General features: G+C 46.2%; 3 protein-coding genes across 6 annotated transcripts; 1 reads left to right on the top strand and 2 right to left on the bottom strand.

The window, feature by feature from the left end:
• Position 1: 1 nt before the first annotated feature.
• Positions 2–2518, bottom strand: LOC120447571 (protein MLP1). Its single transcript, XM_039629033.2, has 4 exons — positions 1232–2518; positions 1010–1171; positions 617–954; positions 2–559 (listed from the first exon to the last, which is right to left on the bottom strand). Exons 1-4 carry the CDS (start codon positions 2399–2401, stop codon positions 157–159), a joined length of 2073 nt encoding a protein of 690 aa, XP_039484967.1. The 5' UTR covers positions 2402–2518; the 3' UTR covers positions 2–156.
• A 115-nt stretch (positions 2519–2633) lies between these two features.
• On the top strand, positions 2634–7713 carry LOC120447570. 4 transcript variants are annotated; one of them, XM_039629032.2, is made up of 13 exons: positions 2634–2770; positions 2834–2966; positions 3029–3229; positions 3290–3770; positions 3825–4673; positions 4793–4884; positions 4944–5061; positions 5120–5215; positions 5266–6513; positions 6582–6623; positions 6688–6792; positions 6852–7154; positions 7211–7713. In XM_039629032.2, the coding sequence occupies exons 1-13, from the start codon at positions 2727–2729 to the stop codon at positions 7423–7425; spliced, it is 3927 nt and encodes a 1308-aa protein (XP_039484966.1). In that variant the 5' UTR covers positions 2634–2726; the 3' UTR covers positions 7426–7713. The 4 variants fall into 4 exon arrangements, with proteins under 4 accessions (XP_039484966.1, XP_039484965.1, XP_039484964.1 ...); XM_039629031.2 differs by having other exon boundaries at positions 4748–4884; XM_039629030.1 differs by having other exon boundaries at positions 4730–4884.
• On the bottom strand, positions 7574–9366 carry LOC120447573 (microfibrillar-associated protein 1). Its single transcript, XM_039629036.2, has 3 exons — positions 9193–9366; positions 8210–9131; positions 7574–8146 (listed from the first exon to the last, which is right to left on the bottom strand). The coding sequence occupies exons 1-3, from the start codon at positions 9263–9265 to the stop codon at positions 7711–7713; spliced, it is 1431 nt and encodes a 476-aa protein (XP_039484970.1). The 5' UTR covers positions 9266–9366; the 3' UTR covers positions 7574–7710.
• Positions 9367–11653: the final 2287 nt, after the last annotated feature.

The following is an 11653-nucleotide window of genomic DNA, read 5'->3' as shown; positions in this document are numbered from 1 at the left end:
ATATTTTGCAAAAACTAATCTATTTACTTATAGAATTCCATAGAAAAATATACAACTACAATGTCCATCGTAGTATCCGTTCAAGGAGGGATTCATGCTTATTATACTACAGGTATCTCTAGATACAATATTACTTTTTATGAGCTTCTCTCGTTGTCAGCACTTCCAGGGAGGAGGCTTACTGTTGCCACTTCCACTCTTTGGTTTGGTTTGCTTGCTTCCCTGTTTGGCCGTCATGGCCAAGATCTCGTCGAGTCTGTCGAAATCACTGGGCGACTTGCTGAGCAGCAGTTCAATGTAGGCCTGCAGCTTGTCCATCGGCGAGGGTGGATCCCGTTTGCCCACCACATCCAGGTTATTCTTTTCAGTGCTGTTGCTGCGCTGCGATTTGCTCGTTTTGGGCGTTTCTGGATACATGCGTGCATTATTCAGCTCCGGGGATTCCCCTTCAGTGTCACTGGCTTGCATGATAGAGTTCTGACTAGGAGTGGTGAGTATGGCAAGGGCCTGCTGCCATTGGGCCTCCATGACCCCGTGTAGCTTCTCCGCAATATCAGCACTAGGAATGGAAAACAGTTTTTATTACCAGAAAAAATATAAAGCTTTCATATCTTACCGCTTAGTTTTGTAACAGCTGAGCTTGAGATCCATTTCATCGATCTTTTTCGAGGCATTCGCCAGTTGGAGGCGGTACAGCTCCACCTCCTCGTTGTGCTTCTCCTGGATGAGATTCAGTTCCTGGTTGTTCTTCTCGTTGATCATTTCAAGCTGCTTCACGGCCCGCTCAGCTATGAGTCTTTCTCGCTCACGAGCTTCGTTCTTTAAATGCTCCTCATTTTTGTCCAGCTGGTCCTGGAATTCCTGCATCTTCTTGGCCACGACATTTTCCATTTGCTGTTGGTAGTATTGCTTGAGGGACTTCTGCTGTATCTCAAGCTTTTTTTTGAGATTGGTCTGCAAACGGAAATAAATTATTATTGGATTTATTTTTGGGAGTTTTAAAAATAACCTCAGTCTCTGTTAGATTGGCCAAAGTTTCTTGTAGGGATTTACGCTGGCTCTCCAAGGAATCCGCTCTTGCTTTCTGTTTTTGATGATATTCCTGCAGCATTTCCTTTTGGTTAGTGAGCGTGTTCTTGTCCTTTTCCAGTTCTTCTATTCGCGCTTTTAGCTAATATATAAGAAAAATGTTTAAAAATAGTCCGTATTTGTAACCCTATTTTTGAATTACTTTTTCCTGCTGGTAGTCCACCTTGGCAAACTTATCCCTGAGCTTATTAAGCTCGGCATGAGACAGCTCCTCAGCTCTTTTGCTGCTGTTTAGTTGCATTTCCAGTTGCTCCATTCTTTCGTCCCATTGCTTGGCATCGTGCCTGCAATGGTCCAACTCTCTTTCGAGTTTATCATTCTTTTCCTGGAACTTGGTGGCCAAGTTGACAGCCTGCGCCAACTCGTTCTGCAGTGCATCAAACTTGCTCTGAGACTCGCCCCTCTCCGCTTCCAGCCGGTGAACAGCGTCCCGCAGGTGCTGAACCTCGTAGTTGAGACTTTGAACTGTTTGCTCTGCATCGGTGAGAGCAACATCCTTGGAACGATCCACCTCGATAGCCACCGAGATACGCTGCTGGTACTCTAGAAGTTGGGACTGCAGTGTGTGGACAGTTTTCTCAAGATGCTGCCTTCTGAGTTGTTCCTCTTTCAGGGAAGAGCTGCACAATAGTCGGTTGGGAGAGTGGTTGTCGAGTACAGTTTTGGTCAAACTGCTCTTGCCCCAGAGCTCACTTAGGCTAATGATCTTGTTCTCGCTCAAGCTGTTGCGATCGACCCTGGCTGCTTCCACAGAAACAGCGCCGGAGGAGGACGAAGCCAGCCTCATGCTGGGCAGAGAGGTGGTTCCTGGATGACCCTCCTGACCCACTCGCTCGTTCCTAAGATGATCATCGCTGCGGTGGTGCAGTTGGTGATCGTGCCGCTGCCAGCGGTGCGCGTTATTGTCGTCTAAATAGTGGTCAATTTCGATAAGGAAGTTATCGTCTACAGGTCGATGGCGCAGTGGCTCAACGGATCCACTCTTCGGCGTGGAGTGCACCATGCCATGGAGCTCTCTGTCTCTCTCTGGCCGTCCAGCGTTCCTCACAGTATTCGTGGATATGGTAGAAATGTCCGAGGGGGGTTCCTCCGCATCCAGTGCGATGTTCTGGAGCCGAGCATTAATGCTATTCAGCTCCGATTTCTTGCTCGGATGCAGAAACTGGTACGCCGCACTTGTGGATGCCGGGGGTGGGGGCGGGGGCATGGCCAGTGCATCTGCCGCTGCGCATGCGCTCATTTTGTCCTCCGCGCAGAAGTTCGGTGGTATCAGGAGCAGCAGATCGGTGTCGTCCGTATCGGTATCACTCATGCCTCATGGTTAACTTTATATTAAGATTATGCTTATATTATAATTATAATTGTTCAAAACAAGAGTTGAACAAGCCACCGATTGCCATGGCGATGAACAGGGTTGCCATATGCTTGTGATAATGCAGGATTATCGTAAACAATGAGCTATCGGAATATCGTTAGACAATATATCCAACATCAGCTTGTCAATATATTTACCTATTATCTATTACAAATTATAACAGAAAGACTCCATATAAAAGTCAGCACAGGACGTTCAGTAATTTGTAAACAATAAATTGTGTGTATTTTTTCGTCGCGAGTTGGCAGCTCTGTTTTAATTAATGCTACCATATAGCCTATCGTCTGTGTTTGGCGCCCGTTGCAGGTGTGACCGTCCGTTGCGTTTGTTGTTTCCAATTATTGTATTGTTTTTTTGTTCGTCCTTCAGTGTTCAAGGAAGTCCCGCCAGGATGGCAGATGTAAGCCTGTTTTTTGGCGGTCTGCCGGCCATTCTCCTGGAACCGGATATAATATACCGCATTGGAAGGAAGAAGGGCCTGGAAATCAGCATCGCCGATGAGGTAAATTTGCCTTTACTAATGTGCACATTCCAACATTGATTAACTTTATTCTGAATGGACAGTCAATGGAGTTGGCCCACGCCACCGCCTGCATCCTGCGCCGAGGTGTGGTGCGCCTGGCCGCCCTGGTGGGCAGTATCTTCGTGAACGACCAGGAGAAGACAGTGGTGGACATTGGCAGGGAGGACACCTTGGCCGGCAAGGTGAAACTCCGCTTTGGCAATGTGGAGGCCAGGCTGGAGATTGGAGAGGATCACGATGAGGTATAAGTACTACATGTCATTCTTACAGGATCCATAACCAAATGCGTACCTTTCCTTCAGGTTCACGACAGCAGCGGATTCGGGGAATGCCTGAAGGACAGATCAACCCACACGACGTTGGACAGCATGGACATTCCTGAAACACAGCCTCCATCCGCCAACACGTCAGTCAACACAACGGCAGATAGCTTCTTCATACCCGAGACCCAGGCGGTGGTCTTCGAAAGGCCTTCGACCGGTGGAAGAGTGTCGCTGGCCGATGACTTCATGATACCCGAAACGCAGGATATGCTTGCGTGTCTTCCACCTGAACCACCAGTGGTTAAACCCTCGGTTATTCCTGTGGCCGATAACCGGGATCCGACAATGGACAGCGATGGGGAATCATCCGAGGGCAGCATGATACGCATGTGCACCCAGGACTATAATGAGGATGCCATTGATGACTTCGATGCCTCACAGGTCCTTTGCGATGTTTTGCTGCCTCTCCCTCCGCCAGCAAAGCCAATGGAAACTATTGATAAGAAGGAAGATAAGCGTGGTATGGGCATCCATTGAAAATTATGACTTTCAATAATGCGTTCTTTTTAATTAGATCAACTGGACACCACCGACCTGGAAATAAGTGCCTTAAACTGGTCAGCTAGCGATTCGAAATGCTGTGCCCTGAGTAGCACCAAAGCGGATGAAGTGCTACCGCGTGGCGACGCCTGCATTACACCTGATTTGACCGCTCCGTCCGTGGATAGAAATATCTGCACCCCTGATCTGTTTGACCTAATCATGGGGAGGGAGGGGCGCGATGGCTCCAGCAGTCCAGATCCGTTTGTTCGTCCTACGGACAAAACGAATACCGCCACACCGCAGTTTGGCGGAGTTAAACAGCTGGTTGTGGCGACAATTGAGACTCCCACTGCCACTCCTGACACAGATAACTCATCTAGTCAAGAGAAGAATCAAGATATGGTAGCCACTCAACGATTTCCACGACATAAATTGTTGGAAAGTGACGAGGAACACAATGAGCAAAGTAACCAAGACTTCGTGGCGACTCAGGCTTTTAACTTGGGACGTCCGCAGGCACAAGAAGATAAGGAAACTAATCAAGATTTCATAGCGACACAGGCATTCAACTTGGGCCGGCCACAAATAACTGATTCACCTAAACCCTCGTCTGCTAATGATTCTTCCAACCAAGATTTCATAGAAACTCAGGCATTTAACTTAGGACGCCCACAAGCAAACAATTCCTTTGGCCCACCAAAAGATAATGAGACTTCCAACCAAGATTTGATTGCCACTCAAGTATTTCCTGCCAAGATCAATAGCTCTCGGTGCCAAGACTTCATAGCCACGCAACCTTTTCACGTGGTCAATCAGCATTCCGTGAGTTTACGAGACAAGGAGAATATTCCACTCGACGACAGTGCCAAAGTTGCAACAGGTAAGAATATCAAAGAAGTTCTGTGTTATGGATCTGGGCACTAAAACACTCTCCAGATTCAAAATTCTTTGAAGAGCCTTGCGAAGAGATAGAAGCTGTGCTCAATGAAATGATTTCAGGGACTGTGGTAACGTCGCCTGTAAATCCCAATGAGGAGCCGATTAAATTTGTCGAGCCGTGTGTGATCAAGGATAAAAATCACTATCAAAAGGTAACCTAATTATAAACTCCAAGCTCAGTTTGCAATATGGAATATGTATTTCCTTGCAGATTTGTCAGATTGAAGGAGTTTTTAGTAACTCGAGTAATAAAAGTCGTTGGCGCACTGAAAAATCTGGCGATCGCAGGCGCAAACGAGTGGCCAAATCAGAATCTCCTCCAGCAACGCGTAAGTCACTTGCAAATGAAGCTTTTCTTAAACGAACTTATCTCCATTTCATTTACAGCAAGTCGTAAAAACAGACGAATATCAGAGGGTTCTGAGAGACCAGAAAGTAATTTTATAAAACGGCGGAACAATCCAGCGGATAAAAAATCAGAAGGTAAGTTGTTTATTTATTGAAGGAAATTCTACTTATATTCTAATTTGTAGCTATTAACAAGTCTGTTATCCGGGAACAAGACGTCGATTCTATCCCGGAAGAGGAAACACAGAAATATAAAGCGAACGATTCTTTTAACGAAGTTGCCAATCAATGGCAATCCCGTAGAAGTCGAATTCAAAACCGTTCTGGTACACCAGGAAGCTCTTTAGAAAGGAATGAAGCCAACGCTTTAGAAAGGAATGAAGCCAACACTGAGGTGGTGGATAAGTCTAATGAAGAACCACCTACCAAAAGTAAACGAGGTAGAAGGGCCAAGAAGGCGGAGACAAATAAGGCAGACACATCCAAGGATATTCCCAAGCCTACGACAAGAACCAGGCGCCAAACCAGCGATGAAGATGCTCAAGCGTCTGATCGTGGAAAGGGAAGAAAGGCCAAGAAGGCTGCGTCGAGTAAGGCAGACACATCTAAGAATATTCCCAAAGGTGTGACAAGAGTCACACGACAAAATAGCGCCGATGATGTCGAAGTGCACAGGGAAGAAAGTTCCGTTCAGACTGAAAATGAGAAAAAAGTCAAAAAGGTCAAGTCAAGTAAAGAGGAAACATCAAAAGATATTGCGAAGCCAAAACCTAGAACCAGACGTCAAACTGCCGACGAAGATGCTGCGACACCTAAAGTAGAAAAAGAAAGACAGGTTCAGATGGACAAAGCCAAGGATATGCCTAAGCCAGCGGCCAGAACCAGGCGCAAAGCCAGTATAGAACAGGCTGAGAGCACAGAAGAGATCGTCAAACCGAAAAGAGGAAGGAAACACAAGGAAACCGAGACTAATCAAGTTGTCGCACCTGTGGAAAAGTCTATGACTAGAACTAGGCGCAAGACAATCGTCGAAGATTGCGACACCCTGACGGAAGCTAAGCCAGCATTAATTAAACGCGCGGTTGTCCGCATATCCAGAGCAAGCATAGAAAACCCAGATTCTTCGTCTACTGCCAGAATAACTCGGGCTGCCAAGTCCCGCTCTGCAACGCCCTCAATTGAAGAGCCATCATCTAGCACTGCTGCTGCCAAGGGTCCAAATTCATCAGCAACTACACGCGCACCCAAGACCGTTCGGGCCGCCACGTCGAGTTCCGCAGCTCCTAAGGCCGATCAGTCATCAACCAGCTTCGGAAGTAGCAGAGGGTCTAAGCGGTTAGCGTCCCGCGAAGAGCCCACGTCCAGCTCAGTCACTACCAAGAAGCCTAAAATTTTAGTTGACGAGGATGTCCTAAAGAACAGATCAGGCGCTAGTAAGTTTAGTACTTATTGTTGATTAGCTATTTGAATATTTCATTGGCGCGACTATGTTTCATTGCAGCCACGACGCGTTTCAGCCAGCCGGATTTCGACCCCCTTAGAGGTAAATAATCCGCTTTACACTTCCGCTTTATGTACACTCACATTACCTTCTTCTTCGTTTCTAGCATTCAACTTATATGTGAGGAAGGCGAAGACGACAGGCAAAATAAAGATAGCGTTTACCATGTGCAATCGTCCTGCCTTGGAATCTGTCCTAAAGTCACTGAGGCGTAAGAAAACGGTGGCTTCAAAGCGAATTGGATTCTAATTTGACTTCTCTGTCTTTTAGACGTGATGGAGGTCACTGAAGATCCCTTACAGTGCGACCTGCTTATGATGGACAAGGGCGAGCGCACCTACAAGTTTCTGACAGTCATTGCTTCCAACAAACCAGTTCTCTCCACCAATTGGCTGCACTCTGTAAAGAAGACCAGAAGCATCGACATAAAGGCAGATCACCTGTTCAGCGACGCGACGTTTGAGGAGACCTTTAAGTTCAAACCCTCGTCCGTATTGGACCACCCTCGTTTGTTGTATGGCTTGCACTTTATGCTCGGAGAAGACATTGTGCCAAAAGCAACCGAAATGAAAGGCAAGCCCTCTTCAAAAACCTATCCCAACTATTAGGTAATCTGTATTTTCCCACAGTCATAATTCAAAGCGCCGGCGGAAAGGTGCACATCCATCCGCCTTCGCTGGCTATCAGTGTGGAACTGTACGTGGTGACTACGAGCAAGGACACGAAATCTAAGCGACGTCTGAACAACTATGAGAAGGTGCACTTTATCAAAGCCGAGGCTGTTATGCAGGCGCTCGTTCAGCACAACATTGAAAAGCTACAGGAGTTCAAACTCAAACTTTAAACGTTATTGTTTTTGGATATTTAATTGTTTAAGTGTCCTGTAGTTTTTTCCTTTTTATTGTTATCATTTGTCAGCCATTATTCCATATAGCTCCAGATTCCTAATTAACTACTAGAAAGTACATCACACAGCGGAGTCCCAGACAAAATCTTTTTCACAGTTTAAGCTTAAGCTTTTTGTATTATATATAATTGTTTAATGTTTTTTGGAGCCATCACAATTGTGGCCATACAATATTTAGTTGTTACTTTCCTACCGTCTGTCAAATACATCATACGTCTAAAACTACTCCATCTTTTTTCGCTTCGAGCCGGTGGGCTTGTCAAACTGCTGCCTCATGCCGCCGGCGCGTTCGTTGTGAAACTTGATGTTGCTGGATGACTCGGCGTACCAGGGCGAGTCGAACTTGGTGGTGTCCTGGTCCACTAAATGCGTGTACTTAGTGCGGCCACAGCGACCGAAGTTCTTCACCTGCATCACCTTGGGCAGGATGGTCTTGTCGAAGTGATCCTCTAGCGTGGCCTGGGCGAAGTCGCGCTTAAGGACATCGTTCTCCTCATCCAGGTAGAAGGCACCACGATGATAGTACTTCTGCAGGAACTTGTACTTGCCCTTGGTGGCCTTGTTGGTGACCACCTTGGGGTTCTGGCGCAGCTCCTGGCGTCGCTCCTCTTCGGTCATGTTGCGCATGCGATCAATATCCAGCTTCTCGCGTTCGACGCTGCAAGAAAACAGGAGAGAAATGTTAAAAAGGGGCTCTTGAAGAAATTTGATGTTGACTTACTTATCACGCTCCTCGCGATCCCGCTTCATTCTCTTTAGCTCACGCAGCTTCCAGGCCTCGTACTCCACCTCGTCGTTCTCGTCATCCGTGCACACGTCCTCGATGCAGGCCTCATTGGTCTCCGGCTTGGTCTTCTCCAGATCTTTTTTGACGCTCTCCTCGACCATTCGCAGGGTGGCCCTTCTTCGCTCCTTGGCTGCCCGCTTGGCCTCCGCCTCCAGCTGCTTTTGCTTCTGCGCCTCTCGCTCCTTCTCCTGGATGGTGGCACGATCTCTCTTTCGAACGAAGAGAGGTTTCAGGCGGGGCTCGTTGTCCTCCTCGCTTTCGGTCTCCTCTTCGTACTCGGAGCTTTCTGATTCGGAGGATTCCGACTGTTTCTCATCTTCTTTCTGAAGCACCTCTTCTTCGCGCTGTTGCTGCAGCATCCGGGATCTCAGTTTGGTGCGCCGGTTCTCCAGCTCTGTGTCGCTGAGCTCGGCATCCGTGTCGGATTCGGATGCCAGTGTGATCTTGTTGGTGCCTCGCTGAATGGCTCCCTGTGCTTCCTCGTCTTCCTCCTCGTCCTCGCTGTCGCTCTCCATGATTTCCGGTTCGTGGATGTGTCGGTGGCGCTCCCTCCGCTCACGTTCCATGTCCTCCATGTCCACGGGTCTTTGTCGCAATCTTCGCAGGCGGGGATCGTCCACCTCGGCATCGTCCTCGTCCTGGCCCTCACCCGCCGCCCGCTCCTCACCCTCCGCGCTGCCTGCTCGACGGGAGAGCTCCAGCTTATGCCGTTCCGCCTTGTGGCGCTCCAGACGCTTCTTGGTGTCAATAAAGTCATCGTCGTCGCTCTCCTCCGAACTGGAGTCCGCACGGGCGTAGTCAGGTCGCTTTCCGGATATGTACCGCTGCACCTTTACCTTTTGCATGGACAATTCACCTATTGAAAAGATGTAAAGTTTATAAACAATTTCTGGTGGGGATCGTGCGCTCCTTTTTACCCTTCTCATTGCGCATGGGAACGGCGCCCGCTGTGCTCTGGATTCCAGAAGCGGCGGCGGCGGCTGCACTCATCCTTGTTTTCGCTTATATTCAATGGCTAAAAAGCAAATCTTTAATGTAAATATTTCTTTAACAAAAGTATGGCAAGTTAGAGGTGGGCAGAAGTATCTGACAATAATCGATTTTTTTCTTGGAAATATTATCACAGTATTATCACAATAACACAGTGGCAACGCCATCGAACTAGCCGCGCAATTTGAAACGTTAATTCAAACGTTTTACTACCCGGTTCGCGTAGAATAAAAGTTTATACTATATTCATTTGAAAAGTATTCAACATATCATAAAAATTAAATTGCAATGACGGAAGTGCGATGACTTCGCAAACCCGAAATTGAGGCCAGCAACTAATTGAGACATTTGTTAATTGAATATAAATACACAGAAAGAAATTGAATTCAAAATTTAAGTTTAGTTTATAATAAAGAAAAAAAATATTGGGAAAAAGCTATGAGAGTTTGATATAATTTTTGTATATAGCATACTTGTTTTGTAGGAAATTTATACATAGATGTAAGGTTTCTTATTGAACGGAAAAATGTACTCTTCTGTGCTGTAGTTATTAACAAGTGTTATAGCAATGTCAGCGCCCACTCTCATTAGTAAATTAATTGACTACTACGCTTTCTCCAATTTCAATTCCATGAATGGAGGGAGGAGGGGCGCTGATCTTGTGTAATGCCGGAATTGAATCCAAAATTCTGTTTATTGATATTGCGTATTTTCAGTTTCGACAGCACGCAGACAGCACGTGTGTGGTTTGTCTTGTAATGTTTGGAAAACATTCTGATGTGATATGATACCCACCCAACCGGACCAAAGTCCGAAAGAACAACTAACTCGGCAGACGAGGGGCTCGACCAGTTTTGTGACGTCTCCGGCCACTTGCATCCGAGGAACAGAGTTTACTGGATTTGCTGTGGATGTGGATGTAGATATGGAATGGAATGGGATGGGATGGGATCGTTTCGGGCCTAAACACCGAGACGCATTTGCCGAACTGCTTTTAACTGCTTTTCGTCGGCTAAGGTAGTTGAATGGCCAAGATTTACATGAGACTGTTAGTTAACGACATGGCGGGCATATTTAATTAATGCAACACGCTTCATGCTTAAGTGCATAGCTGCCTAGATAACTCACTGACCTTTAGAAAAGTAGGCGTCGATTTGGAGACTTTCCGCTGGAGGGGAAGCACCTGATGAATATTTGGGTATCGCATCTCAGTGCTTTGGATTTCATTTCCTTTTGCCACTGTTTAAATTTATTGTGATTGCAAACTCTTTTTGAACTGACCGGCGCCGTTTCAGTTCACATTTAAATTCAAATTGCGAATACATTTCAATTAGAATTAAACACCCACACTGGCGCACAGGAATTGTAAACAAATAAGTTTCTATTAGCGGGAGAAAGAGTGTCATGCCTGATCAAAATCGTACCAGATCGAACTCGTTATCGTTATCCAAGTAAAACATAACATAGCCAGCAATTGAGGCGAGGCGACAAATGTACAAAAATGAAAGATATAATCGTTTCCATTATTAATTGGCGCACTTTTTGCCTTTGTGACTCGTGCTCGAGTTACTTAAAAAGTAATAAAGGGCGAGCCAAATGGAAATATGTACACATCACGCAAGCGAAACTGGCCAAGAACCAGCAATTAAACTTTTGTGTTTGTTTACAGCGCATTTCACTTGGCTCTACTTGTCACCCACCCGGCCAATTAACCATCGCGATCGAGCGATCTGCAAAGGAGTTGGAAATTACCGGATATTTTCCGGCCTTCTGTGGAGCTATAGCACTTCTGAGGAATTGAACTGAATCTTCGCTTATGAATCAGAGCGTTGCAATTTCCAGAAATTAATTGGCATCAATTTATGTGACGGTTTGGCAAACATTTAAAAGCGATTTTGTACCTCCCCTTAAATGTTTCATCCTTAAGCAATTGTTACTATCCTATCCTATGACTTTCTCAATCTAATAACCTTTTAATTAAAAAATTATATACTATTGGCTATATTTATTTATAGTATTATTTAACTGCCTTAAATCTCATTTTTAAGAAAGTTCAGTGCCATAATCTTAAATTGTTTATACTAGGCCCAGATTAAAATAAGTTGCCTATATCTGAGCACTCCACACGACCGTTGGCTAGCGATCGAGTTTCCCTCTCCGTGGAGATCGGCAATATCATATCCGGCGACGCTTTGACTGCTCTTAGTTCGGTTTTCGCTCTTTCTGCGCTTTCCAAGACCCCGAAGAGATCTCGATTGGTGGGGTTCCCGAAGCTGAAGCTGGGAGCCCGAGATCTGAGATCCGAGATCTGAGATCTGTGATTTGCCTGCGCCGCCTTGGGTGTTGTATAAAATAGCGTAACGGCCGCTTGCAAAACTCATTCATTTA

This window comes from Drosophila santomea, chromosome 3L, assembly GCF_016746245.2.
Source record: "Drosophila santomea strain STO CAGO 1482 chromosome 3L, Prin_Dsan_1.1, whole genome shotgun sequence".
Lineage (NCBI taxonomy): Eukaryota > Metazoa > Arthropoda > Insecta > Diptera > Drosophilidae > Drosophila > Drosophila santomea.
The sequence above is the reverse complement of the archived record's forward strand: the minus strand, read 5'-3'. Positions and strand labels throughout refer to the sequence as shown.